At 50.2% G+C, this 12556-nt stretch overlaps 1 protein-coding gene and 1 long non-coding RNA gene across 2 annotated transcripts; one reads left to right on the forward strand and one right to left on the reverse strand.

Moving 5' to 3' along the window:
• Positions 1–239: 239 nt before the first annotated feature.
• On the reverse strand, positions 240–2399 carry LOC123730501 (vegetative cell wall protein gp1-like). Its single transcript, XM_045707443.1, has 2 exons — positions 2383–2399; positions 240–2265 (listed from the first exon to the last, which is right to left on the reverse strand). Exons 1-2 carry the CDS (start codon positions 2397–2399, stop codon positions 240–242), a joined length of 2043 nt encoding a protein of 680 aa, XP_045563399.1.
• Positions 2400–9974: 7575 nt separating this feature from the next.
• LOC106586815 (uncharacterized) lies at positions 9975–12393 on the forward strand. Its single transcript, XR_006762023.1, has 3 exons — positions 9975–10042; positions 10231–10349; positions 12136–12393. It is a non-coding gene; the product is annotated as an uncharacterized lncRNA (long non-coding RNA).
• The last annotated feature ends 163 nt before the right edge of the window (positions 12394–12556 follow it).

A 12556-nucleotide genomic window follows, 5' to 3' on the forward strand; every position in this document is an offset into this window, starting at 1 on the left:
CACTTGGGACATTAAATTCGTTTGAAGTGAATCAACCCATTAAAACAGAGTGGAGACTCCTACCTTCCACATCTGTGCAAAACTGCCTCCTGGAGAGGGAGAGGGGGGTGGACGACAGGCTTCTGGGGGAGAGGAGCTGCCTTCCTGAGGGATTCTGTCTCCCAAGAACAGAGCCTCACTAAGTAGTGTGGAGGTCCAGTACGCTCCTTGGACCAAGGTACTGATGCTGGGGCTGGTTTTCAGCAGAGGTCATATTGGGCTGAGGGGAGGTGGGTCTTCTGTTTCTGGGCTAGGGAGAGGTGGGTCTTCTGGTTCTGGGCTAGGGAGAGGTGGGTCTTCTGGTTCTGGGCTAGGGAGAGGTGGGTCTTCTGTTTCTGGGCTAGGGAAAGGTGGGTCTTCTGTTTCTGGGCTAGGGAGAGGTGGGTCTTCTGTTTCTGGGCTAGGGAGAGGTGGGTCTTCTGTTTCTGGGGAGAGGTGGGTCTTCTGGTTCTGGGGAGAGGTGGGGCTTCTGGTTCTGGGGAGAGGTGGGTCTTCTGTTTCTGGGCTAGGGAGAGGTGGTGCTTCTGGTTCTGGGCTGGGGAGAGGTGGGGCTTCTGGTTCTGGGGAGAGGTGGGGCTTCTGGTTCTGGGGAGAGGTGGGTCTTCTGGTTCTGGGCTGGGGAGAGGTGGGGCTTCTGGTTCTGGGGAGAGGTGGGTCTTCTGGTTCTGGGGAGAGGTGGTGCTTCTGGTTCTGGGGAGAGGTGGTGCTTCTGGTTCTGGGGGAGGTGGGTCTTCTGGTTCTGGGGAGAGGTGGGTCTTCTGGTTCTGGGGAGAGGTGGGGCTTCTGGTTCTGGGCTGGGTGGAGGTGGGTCTTCTGGTTCTGGGGAGAGGTGGGTCTTCTGGTTCTGGGGAGAGGTGGGTCTTCTGGTTCTGGGGAGAGGTGGTGCTTCTGGTTCTGGGCTGGGGGGAGGTGGTGCTTCTGGTTCTGGGCTGGGGGAGGTGGTGCTTCTGGTTCTGGGCTGGGGAGAGGTGGGGCTTCTGGTTCTGGGAGGAGGTGGGGATTCTGGTTCTGGGCTGGGGGGAGGTGGGGCTTCTGGTTCTGGGAGGAGGTGGTGCTTCTGCTTCTGGGCTGGGGGGAGGTGGGGATTCTGGTTCTGGGAGGAGGTGGGGCTTTTGGTTCTGGAGAGAGGTAGGGCTTTTGGTTCTGGAGAGAGGTAGGGCTTTTGGTTCTGGAGAGAGGTAGGGCTTTTGGTTCTGGGGAAAGGTGGGGCTTCTGGTTCTCGGGAGAGGTGGGGGTTTTGGTTCTGGACTGGGGTGAGGTGGGGATCCTGGTTCTGGTAGGAGGTGGGGCTTCTGGTTCTGGGCTGGGGAGAGGTGGGGCTTCTGGTTCTGGGCTGGGGAGAGGTAGGGCTTTTGGTTCTGGAGAGAGGTAGGGCTTTTGGTTCTGGAGAGAGGTAGGGCTTTTGGTTCTGGAGAGAGGTGGGGCTTCTGGTTCTGGGGAAAGGTGGGGCTTCTGGTTCTCGGGAGAGGTGGGGGTTTTGGTTCTGGACTGGGGTGAGGTGGTGCTTCTGGTTCTGGGCTGGGGAGAGGTGGGGCTTCTGGTTCTGGGGAGAGGTGGGGCTTCTGGTTCTGGGGAGAGGTGGGGCTTCTGGTTCTGGGCTGGGGAGAGGTGGGGCTTCTGGTTCTGGGAGGAGGTGGTGCTTCTGCTTCTGGTTCTGGGGGGAGGTGGTGCTTCTGGTTCTGGTTCTGGGGAGAGGTGGTGCTTCTGGTTCTGGGAGGAGGTGGGGCTTCTGGTTCTGGGCTGGGGGGAGGTGGGGATTCTGGTTCTGGGCTGGGGAGAGGTGGGGCTTCTGGTTCTGGGCTGGGGAGAGGTGGGGCTTCTGGTTCTGGGGAGAGGTGGGGCTTCTGGTTCTGGGAGGAGGTGGTGCTTCTGCTTCTGGTTCTGGGGGGAGGTGGTGCTTCTGGTTCTGGGCTGGGGAGAGGTGGTGCTTCTGGTTCTGGGAGGAGGTGGGGCTTCTGGTTCTGGGCTGGGGGGAGGTGGGGATTCTGGTTCTGGTTCTGGGGAAAGGTGGGGCTTCTGGTTCTCGGGAGAGGTGGGGGTTTTGGTTCTGGACTGGGGTGAGGTGGGGATTCTGGTTCTGAACTGGGCAGAGGTGGCGGTTCTGGGCTGGCGAGAGGTGGGGGTTCTGCTACTCTGGAGGAGGAGGTGCTCTGGTTCTGGGGGGAGGTGGGGCTTCTGCTACTCTTGGGAGGGGGTTGTCGTTGGGGTGAGAGAGGTCTGTGGATGCTGGAGTGAGTGGGAGCAAGGGTGTTTGGTTACGTGTTGTTTTTGGGGCGAGCAAGGGTGTTGGTGGGTGTTGCCTCTGAGGTGAGTGAGGGTGGAGTGATACCAGTGGAGTGATACCAGTGACACGATGGCATGCACCGCCCTCTGCTGGTAGTTCCTTTAGGCTTCCTCCAGCGTCTCTGCCTCCTTCTCCAGCTCTCTGATTCTGGCCTTGGCCCCGGCCACCAGCTCAGCGTCAGAGTCTGGAGAGCTGCTGCTCCCCCAGTCGGGCCTGCACCCTCGAGAGGCCATCACACCTTCTTCACACCTTCTAGCCCTCAGCACACCTCTGTCCACATAGATACCAGGAGGCATTTGTTTATCAGGACTGATCTCCAGCACTGAGAGGACCACCAAGGAAGGGTTACACAGTGCATCATTCTCCAGAGTTGCGCACTGCAATCACACACATCACATTACACCCAGATCACAGCTCACGCACATCACACACAACACCACATCACACAGAACCAAGAGGTTGAAGAACAGGGAAAAAGAAAGAAGAGAAGATGAGGACCCAGACGATCAACCACCAGAAGGACTTAGAGAAGATGAGGACCAAGACGATCAACCACCAGAAGGACTTAGAGAAGATGAGGACCAAGACGAACAACCACCAGAAGGACTTAGAGAAGATGAGGACCAAGACGAACAACTACCAGAAGGACTTAGAGAAGATGTTGGCCACTTGCACACTCACACACACACACACACACACACACACACACACACACACACACACACACACACACACACACACACACACACACACACACACACACACACACACACACACACACACACACACACACACACACACACACCTCCAACAGGTGGACATGACCAACAAGGGGTTACAGAGAAGAAGACCCTTGAACAAGTGCAAGATGACCTGCAGGCTCCCAAATGGACTGCGACCCAGATATAAGGCCTTATGGCTTTACTGTAACCATGAAGAAATCAACGTTAGAGCAGATGTGTGTTAAAGAAAAGTAATCTCGCTACACTCCACATTGTTTCCCACATTATCAGAGAAGCAGTGTCACTGACCTAACTCTGAAGCTGAGCCTTCAGCACCTGTCTGTGTCTGTCAGACTCCTCTTTCGACAGCATCCTGGCGCTCTCCAGCCTCCTCAGCTCTGTCTGCAGCGCCAGCTGCTCTACCGACAGCCTGCCCAGATCTACAGGGAGACAATCGAATATGAGTCACAACATCCAAGCTAACAGCTTACATACTAGAGCATTACGGCACTCATTGTACAGTATATCCAGTTACCAATCTTTACTTTTTCAACTACAGACAAGTACTAATGGATTTAGGTTGGGTATTTTAGTTAAAGGTATTGTGACAATGCCCAAACAATACTAAGGGGAAGTTTTGTGCCAAAAATGTTCATGTCAGTTGAAGTTAAACGATTCATTATATGTGATACAATCCAGTTAATCTCCTCAACTAGCTACAGGACATTGGTTTGACTGAGACGGTGCTGGGAGAATGTCTAGCACATGGTACTAGCCTAGCACATGGTCCTAGCCTAGCACATGGAACTAGCCTAGCACATGGTACTAGCCTAGCCTAGCACATGGTACAAGCCTAGCACATGGTACTAGCCTAGCACATGGTACTAGCCTAGCCTAGCACATGGTACAAGCCTAGCCTAGCACATGGTAGTAGCCTAGCACATGGTACTAGCCTAGCACATGGTACTAGCCTAGCCTAGCACATGGTACTAGCCTAGCACATGGTACTAGCCTAACTCTGTGGGTGGTTAATGAAGTCTAGTGTTAGTAAGGACGAGAGAGAGAGTAAATTAGAAAGTGACTCAAGGATATCCCGTCCTCCTCTCCTCTGACAGGAAGATCATTGTGTCCCTCAGAGAGGGGTGATGCATTGGCACTCCGCCTCCTCCCTCCACCCCCTCAGTCCCTTGGCCCCTCTACCCTAACATCCCCCTGCTTTCACTTCCCAGAGCCATCTGTAAAGCCACAAACACTGCAACGATTCCCTGCATTGACAGTCAGCTGGGGCACATCCAAAAAGACCCAACCACAGTGCCAAGACCAGTTGGGTGACTAGAATTAATTATTCACAGTGGCTATATAGTCATTTAAGTTTACACTGAAAAGTTTTTCCATCCTCGAAAATATATACTGTATATTTTACAAAATACATAATGATATTGCTTGGACATAGCTGGCCCGTCCAAGACTTTTGTGTGCAGAAAAACCCTGAACTAGCGACAGTGAAAGAACTAACTTTCCCCATTACAGAAAAGGACTGGTCAGAGAGGCTAAAATGTGAGAAAAAAGGGAAGCAAAGATTTAACTGGTTTCCCACACACATCCAGGAGGAGGCTAATGCTTGACCATGCCAGGCTTCGGCCACCATTCCTCACCTGCCTTTAGGCCCTGGTTCTCCTCCTGAGCCACCGTTCCTCACCTGCCTGTAGGCCCTGGTTCTCCTCCTGAGCCACCGTTCCACGCCTGCCCTTAGGCCCTGGTTCTCCTCCTCAGCCACCGTTCCTCCCTGGCCCGTAGACCCTGGTTCTCCTCTTGAGCCACCGTTCCTCCCTGGCCTGTAGGCCCTGGTTCTCCTCCTGAGCCACCGTTCCTCACCTGCCCGTAGACCCTGGTTCTCCTCCTGAGCCACCGTTCCTCACCTGCCCGTAGACCCTGGTTCTCCTCCTGAGCCACCGTTCCTCACCTGCCCATAGACCCTGGTTCTCCTCCTGAGCCACCGTTCCTCACCTGCCCGTAGACCCTGGTTCTCCTCCTGAGCCACCGTTCCTCACCTGCCTGTAGACCCTGGTTCTCCTCCTGAGCCACCGTTCCTCACCTGCCCGTAGACCCTGGTTCTCCTCCTGAGCCACCGTTCCTCACCTGCCTGTAGACCCTGGTTCTCCTCCTGAGCCACCGTTCCTCGCCTGCCCGTAGACCCTGGTTCTCCTCCTGAGCCACCGTTCCTCACCTGCCTGTAGGCCCTGGTTCTCATCCTGAGCCACCGTTCCTCACCTGCCCATAGGCCCTGGTTCTCCTCCTGAGCCACAGTTCCTCGCCTGCTCTTAGGCAGGCCCTGGTTCTCATCCTGAGCCCCCTCCAGCTGTTTCTTCAGCAGCCTGAGCTGGGCCTGCTGCTCCACCCTGTCTCACCTCAGGATGAGGTACATTCCAATGATGGTTTCCTGAAGTGTTACATCAAACTTCTTATACTTAGACTGTAACATGCAAATGAGCCACAAAACACAAAAGTTTGACATAATATTGTACGGCATATAGACTGTGGATTATGTGACTAGGAAACTGCTCTATTCAAGAAGCCATGCATCTGGACTGCTTGTTGTACAGCCTCTGTGATCAGTCCTCACACATGTTATACTAATGCTAACTGACAGCTGGCTATACTCTCCAGCTTTACAATCTAAAAATAAATAGCCTACTGTGTGTTGGTAGGGTTGAAGAGGTGATAGAAGTGGTGAGAGTCAAAGTTATTAACATTCAAAGTAACTAACTTCCCTTTATTTTATCCTATACATTACTGAGACAGCAACAATTGGTCCAAACCAACAACAGAATCACAATAGCTCTTTATAAATTGAATCAGAAGGTGAAGAAATTGTCCTGATAAACTGGATTCAAAGCACACAATACATCACAACAAACAAGACAAAGAGGATATGAATATTCATATTTTTGCCCTATAACAAGAGTGCCACCTTCTGGAGGCAGAGAGGAATAGATATAATGAAATGATGAGGCCTCCTCAACACAGACAGGGCAGAACACAGACAGGGCAGAACACAGACAGGGTAGAACACAGACAGGGCAGAACACAGACAGGGCAGAACACAGACAGGGCAGAACACATACAGGCCAGAACACAGACAGGGTAGAACACAGACAGGGTAGAACACAGACAGGGCAGAACACAGACAGGGTAGAACACAGACAGGGCAGAACACAGACAGGGCAGAACACAGACAGGGCAGAACACAGACAGGGCAGAACACAGACAGGGCAGAACACAGACAGGGCAGAACACAAACAGGGTAGAACACAGACAGGGTAGAACACAGACAGGGCAGAACACATACAGGGCAGAACACATACAGGGTAGAACACATACAGGGCAGAACACAGACAGGGCAGAACACAGACAGGGCAGAACACAGACAGGGCAGAACACAGACAGGGCAGAACACATACAGGGTAGAACACAGACAGGGTAGAACACAGACAGGGTAGAACACAGACAGGGCAGAACACAGACAGGGCAGAACACATACAGGGTAGAACACAGACAGGGCAGAACACAGACAGGGCAGAACACAGACAGGGCAGAACACAGACAGGGCAGAACACAGACAGGGCAGAACACAGACAGGGCAGAACACAGACAGGGCAGAACACATACAGGGCAGAACACATACAGGGTAGAACACAGACAGGGCAGAACACAGACAGGGCAGAACACAGACAGGGCAGAACACAGACAGGGTAGAACACATACAGGGTAGAACACAGACAGGGCAGAACACAGACAGGGCAGAACACAGACAGGGCAGAACACAGACAGGGCAGAACACAGACAGGGCAGAACACAGACAGGGCAGAACACAGACAGGGCAGAACACAAACAGGGCAGAACACAGACAGGGCAGAACACAAACAGGGCAGAACACAGACAGGGCAGAACACATACAGGGTAGAACACAGACAGGGTAGAACACAGACAGGGTAGAACACAGACAGGGCAGAACACAGACAGGGCAGAACACATACAGGGTAGAACACAGACAGGGTAGAACACAGACAGGGTAGAACACAGACAGGGCAGAACACAGACAGGGCAGAACACATACAGGGTAGAACACAGACAGGGCAGAACACAGACAGGGTAGAACACAGACAGGGCAGAACACAGACAAGGCAGAACACAGACAGGTCAGAACACAAACAGGGCAGAACACAGACAGGGCAGAACACAGACAGGGCAGAACACAGACAGGTCAGAACACAGACAGGGTAGAACACAGACAGGGCAGAACACAGACAGGGTAGAACACAAACAGGGCAGAACACAGACAGGGCAGAACACAGACAGGGCAGAACACATACAGGGCAGAACACAGACAGGGTAGAACACAGACAGGGCAGAACACATACAGGGTAGAACACAGACAGGGCAGAACACAGACAGGGCAGAACACAGACAGGGCAGAACACAGACAGGGTAGAACACATACAGGGTAGAACACAGACAGGGCAGAACACAGACAGGGCAGAACACAGACAGGGCAGAACACAGACAGGGCAGAACACAGACAGGGCAGAACACATACAGGGCAGAACACAGACAGGGCAGAACACAGACAGGGCAGGACACAGACAGGGCAGGACACATACAGGGTAGAACACAGACAGGGTAGAACACAGACAGGGTAGAACACAGACAGGGCAGAACACAGACAGGTCAGAACACATACAGGGTAGAACACAGACAGGGCAGAACACAGACAGGGTAGAACACAGACAGGGCAGAACACAGACAGGGCAGAACACAGACAGGTCAGAACACAAACAGGGCAGAACACAGACAGGGCAGAACACATACAGGGCAGAACACAGACAGGGCAGAACACAGACAGGTCAGAACACAGACAGGGTAGAACACAGACAGGGCAGAACACAGACAGGGTAGAACACAGACAGGGCAGAACACAGACAGGGCAGAACACAGACAGGGCAGAACACAGACAGGTCAGAACACAAACAGGGCAGAACACAGACAGGGTAGAACACAGACAGGGCAGAACACAGACAGGGCAGAACACATACAGGGTAGAACACAGACAGGGCAGAACACAGACAGGGCAGAACACAGACAGGTCAGAACACAAACAGGGCAGAACACAGACAGGGTAGAACACAGACAGGGCAGAACACAGACAGGGTAGAACACAGACAGGGTAGAAGACAGACAGGGCAGAACACAGACAGGGTAGAACACAGACAGGGCAGAACACAGACAGGGCAGAACACAGACAGGGCAGAACACAGACAGGGTAGAACACAAACAGGGCAGAACACAGACAGGGCAGAACACAGACAGGGCAGAACACAGACAGGGCAGAACACAGACAGGGCAGAACACAGACAGGTCAGAACACAAACAGGGCAGAACACAGACAGGGTAGAACACAGACAGGGTAGATCACAGACAGGGTAGAACACAGACAGGTCAGAACACAGACAGGGCAGAACACAGACAGGGTAGAACACAGACAGGGCAGAACACAGACAGGGTAGAACACAGACAGGGGAGAACACATTCAGGTTAGAACACAGACAAGGTATAGTCAGATGCAGAGTTTTGCAGGTGATCTGCCACCAGACTGGTGGTTATCAGGACAGAGTCAGACTTCATAGGTACTGGCCTGGGAACAGTTTCTCCACCCAAGGCGGTAGTAAAACTTCAACTAATGCAATCTAACAGGCAAAATGCTCATGTAAATACTTACTTTAAGTGTGTCAAGCACTCCTCGATTCTTAAAGGTTTGGTAAAGCCTCAGCTCATCTGGGGATAAAGCCTCCAGGGGAAGAGAGGGTCAATCAACGAATACTAGCTTACAGGTTTTTCTTGCTGAAGGCAAAAACGTAATACTCTGTAAAGAGACTAACATTTATATCGTGTTTACAGCACTGATATATAGGGATTCAGGTTGAAATAACCTGCTTAGTAACCAATGGTCTGCTTTCCAGAAAAACGGTTAGTCAGTGGGGAGGACGAAGTGTGATGACGAGGAAGCGTAAGAATGGCACTGTTAATATCAGAGATTCGTCTCCTGAGTATACACATTAATTCGAGGTGTACATACCTACGTCTCCTGATTACAAACCAAGTAATCTTACTTATAGCTCTTCAAGCTCTCTTGAGAACCTTGATGATCTCTAAATGGAGTCAGTAGAAAGTAGTGAGCGCTCTGAAGTTGAGCCAGTCCAGTGTGTAGTGGGCCTGCCTATCACGACAGGTGTGGTAGAGTCTTCCACCGTTTGACCTGAGAGTCCTACCAGAGATGATTTTTGGAAAGAGTGGGTTCCTGCTTTTTGGCCGACCCATACGTTGTGTCAAGTTGTGGAGAGGACAAACTGAGAATGGTTACATCTGTGAACGTTTTGAGAAGTGGAATTGGGGTTGTTCTGAAGGGATTTGTGGGATGGGGAGGGTATTTTAGAAATGTGTTGGGCTCTTTTTTCCACCAGAAGTACTGAGTTAGGTAGGAGGATTTAGAATTGTGCAGCTAATGTTGTAAACCATGACTGACCAAACACTCCAGCACAGTAGGTAGCAGCACAATATTTGTTTGCAATACGCCATTATGTCGAAGAAGAAGAAGAAGTCCTCTCCAAGTGCCAACAGTTTTGAATTTAACGAACTGGCAATGTTATTGTTTAGTTCCAGTCGCACATTTATGACCTTCATATTCTGTCTTTGAAATTAGAGCTAAATACAGATAAGTTAATCAACTAATATATACTATTAAGTATAAATAAACTAAATATAATCTAAGATACACAAAGTTAAAAACTAGTTTCAAATGTTGCAAATGTTTCACTTGTTGCAAATGTATTTCGGTAGTCGATCGCACCTCTTCATGTCGTCATCAAAAAGTGACGGTATTCCCCGGAAAGAAATTAAAACTATTGATTCAGAGGTACATTTAGGATCTAAACATCTATCTGTAAGTTAAGACTTTTTCAGTTTGCTTCAATGTGTTTATCTTGATGATAATAATGCATTTGCAAGCGTGCTGGCTATATAGCTACCTAACGTTAGCTACGTAAACTAGTTAGCCATATAACGTTAGCTAGCTAACCAATTTACATCACAAGTTACAGAAATAGCCAATGTATATTCCTGTTCACACAGAACCGTGTTGATTGCTGGAAAGAAACATGTCTGGCAGTTTCTATTACGTCATGGTTGGTCATCATGACAACCCAGTCTTTGAAATGGAGTTCTTGCCTGCTGGTAAAGCTGAGTCAAAGGTATATATCTTTACAGTATTCTCAACATAATATAAACTCAGCAAAAAAAAAAACGTCCTCTCACTGTCAACTGCGTTTATTTTCAGCAAACTTAACATGTGTAAATATTTGTATGATAACATAAGACTCAACAACTGAGACATAAACTGAACAAGTTCCACAGACATGTGACTAACAGAAATTGAATAATGTGTCCCTGAACAAAGGGGGGGTCAAAAATCAAAAGTAACAGTCAGTATCTGGTGTGGCCACCAGCTGCATTAAATACTGCAGTGCATCTCCTCCTCATGGACTGCACCAGATTTGCTAGTTCTTGCTGTGAGATGTTACCCCACTCCTCCACCAAGGCACCTGCAAGTTCCCAGACATTTCTGTGGGGAATGGCCCTAGCCCTCACCCTCCGATCCAACAGGTCCCAGACGTGCTCAATGGGGTTGAGATCCGGGCTCTTCGCTGGCCATGGCAGAACACTGACATTTCTGTCTTGCAGGAAATCACGCACAGAACGAGCAGTGTGGCTGGTGGCATTGTCATGCTGGAGGGTCATGTCAGGATGAGCCTGCAGGAAGGGTACCACATGAGGGAGGAGGATGTCTTCCCTGTAACGCACAGAGTTGAGATTGCCAGCAATGACAACAAGCTCAGTCCGATGATGCTATGACACAGTCACCCCAGACCATGACGGACCCTCCACCTCCAAATCGATCCCGATCCAGAGTACAGGCCTCGGTGTAACGCTCATTCCTTCGACGATAAACACGAATCCGACCATCACCCCTGGTGAGACAAAACTGCGACTCGTCAGTGAAGAGCACTTTTTGCCAGTCTCTGGTCCAGCGACGGTGGGTTTGTGCCCATAGGCGACGTTGTTGCCGGTGATGTCTGGTGAGGACCTGCCTTACAACAGGCTGTCCAGCCTCTCTCAGCCTATTGCGAATAGTCTGAGCACTGATGGAGGGATTGTGTGTTCCTGGTGTAACTCGGGGCAGTTGTTGTTGCCATCCTGTACCTGTCCCCCCGCAGGTGTGATGTTCAGATGTACCGATCCTGTGCAGGTGTTGTTACACGTGGTCTGCAACTACGAGGACGATCAGCTGTCCGTCCTGTCTCCCTGTAGCGCTGTTTTAGGCGTCTCACAGTACAGACATTGCAATTTATTGCCTTGCCACATCTGCAGTCCGCATGCCTCCTTGCAGCATGCCTAAGGCACGTTCACGCAGATGAGCAGGTACCCTGGGCATCTTTCTTTTGGTGTGTTTCAGTCAGTAGAAGTTTTCATAACTGTGACCTTAATTGCCTACTGTTAGCTGTTAGTGTCTTAACAACCGTTCCACAGGTGCATGTTCATGAATTGTTTATGTTTCATTGAACAAGCATGGGAAACAGTGTTTAAACCCTTTACAATGAAGATCTGTGAAGTAATTTGGATTTTTACGAATTATCTTAGAAAGACAGGGTCCTGAAAAAGGGACGTTTCTTTTTTTGCTGAGTTTAGATAGGTCTATGCTCCTGACAACTGTTTAGATTGGTAGCTAGCTACATCACTACCTATGTATTTGGATCTCTATCTACATCCAGTCAAAAGAAGAGGTTACTGTAATGCTCACTCAATTACTTAGCCTAAAGCAGATCCATACGTTTTTTTTGTTGGTCACTGTGTGTTGATCATTTGAAGTAATGTTTGAGAGCAAGTAGAAATATTTTGTGTATTCTTATGCCTTTTTCATAGGGGAATAAACACACTTGATATGTCATTGTTTTATCCATTCTGTCTATATGTAAACAGGATGACCACCGGCATCTGAACCAGTTTATTGCACATGCAGCTCTCGACTTGGTGGATGAAAACATGTGTCTAACAACATGGTACCTGAAAACTGTGGACAAGTTCAATGAGTGGTTTGTCTCTGCCTTTGTCACCGCAGGACATATCCTTTTTTGACTACTACCCAAGACCTACACGTAAGTAAGTAGCAGTGTCTGAAGCAGAATGGCCATGTACTCTTATAATCTCCACCCGGCACAGCCAGTAGAGGATTGACCACCCCTCAGAGCCTGGTTCCTCTTTAGGTTTCTTCCTAGGTTCCTGCCTTTCTAGGATGTTTTTCTAGCCACCGTGCTTCTACATCTGCATTGCTTACTGTTTGGGGTTTTAGGCTGGGTTTCTGTACAGCACTTTGTGACATCTGCTGATTTAAAAAGGGCTT

The sequence above is a fragment of the Salmo salar genome, chromosome ssa25 (assembly GCF_905237065.1).
Source record: "Salmo salar chromosome ssa25, Ssal_v3.1, whole genome shotgun sequence".
Classification (NCBI taxonomy): Eukaryota; Metazoa; Chordata; class Actinopteri; order Salmoniformes; family Salmonidae; genus Salmo; species Salmo salar.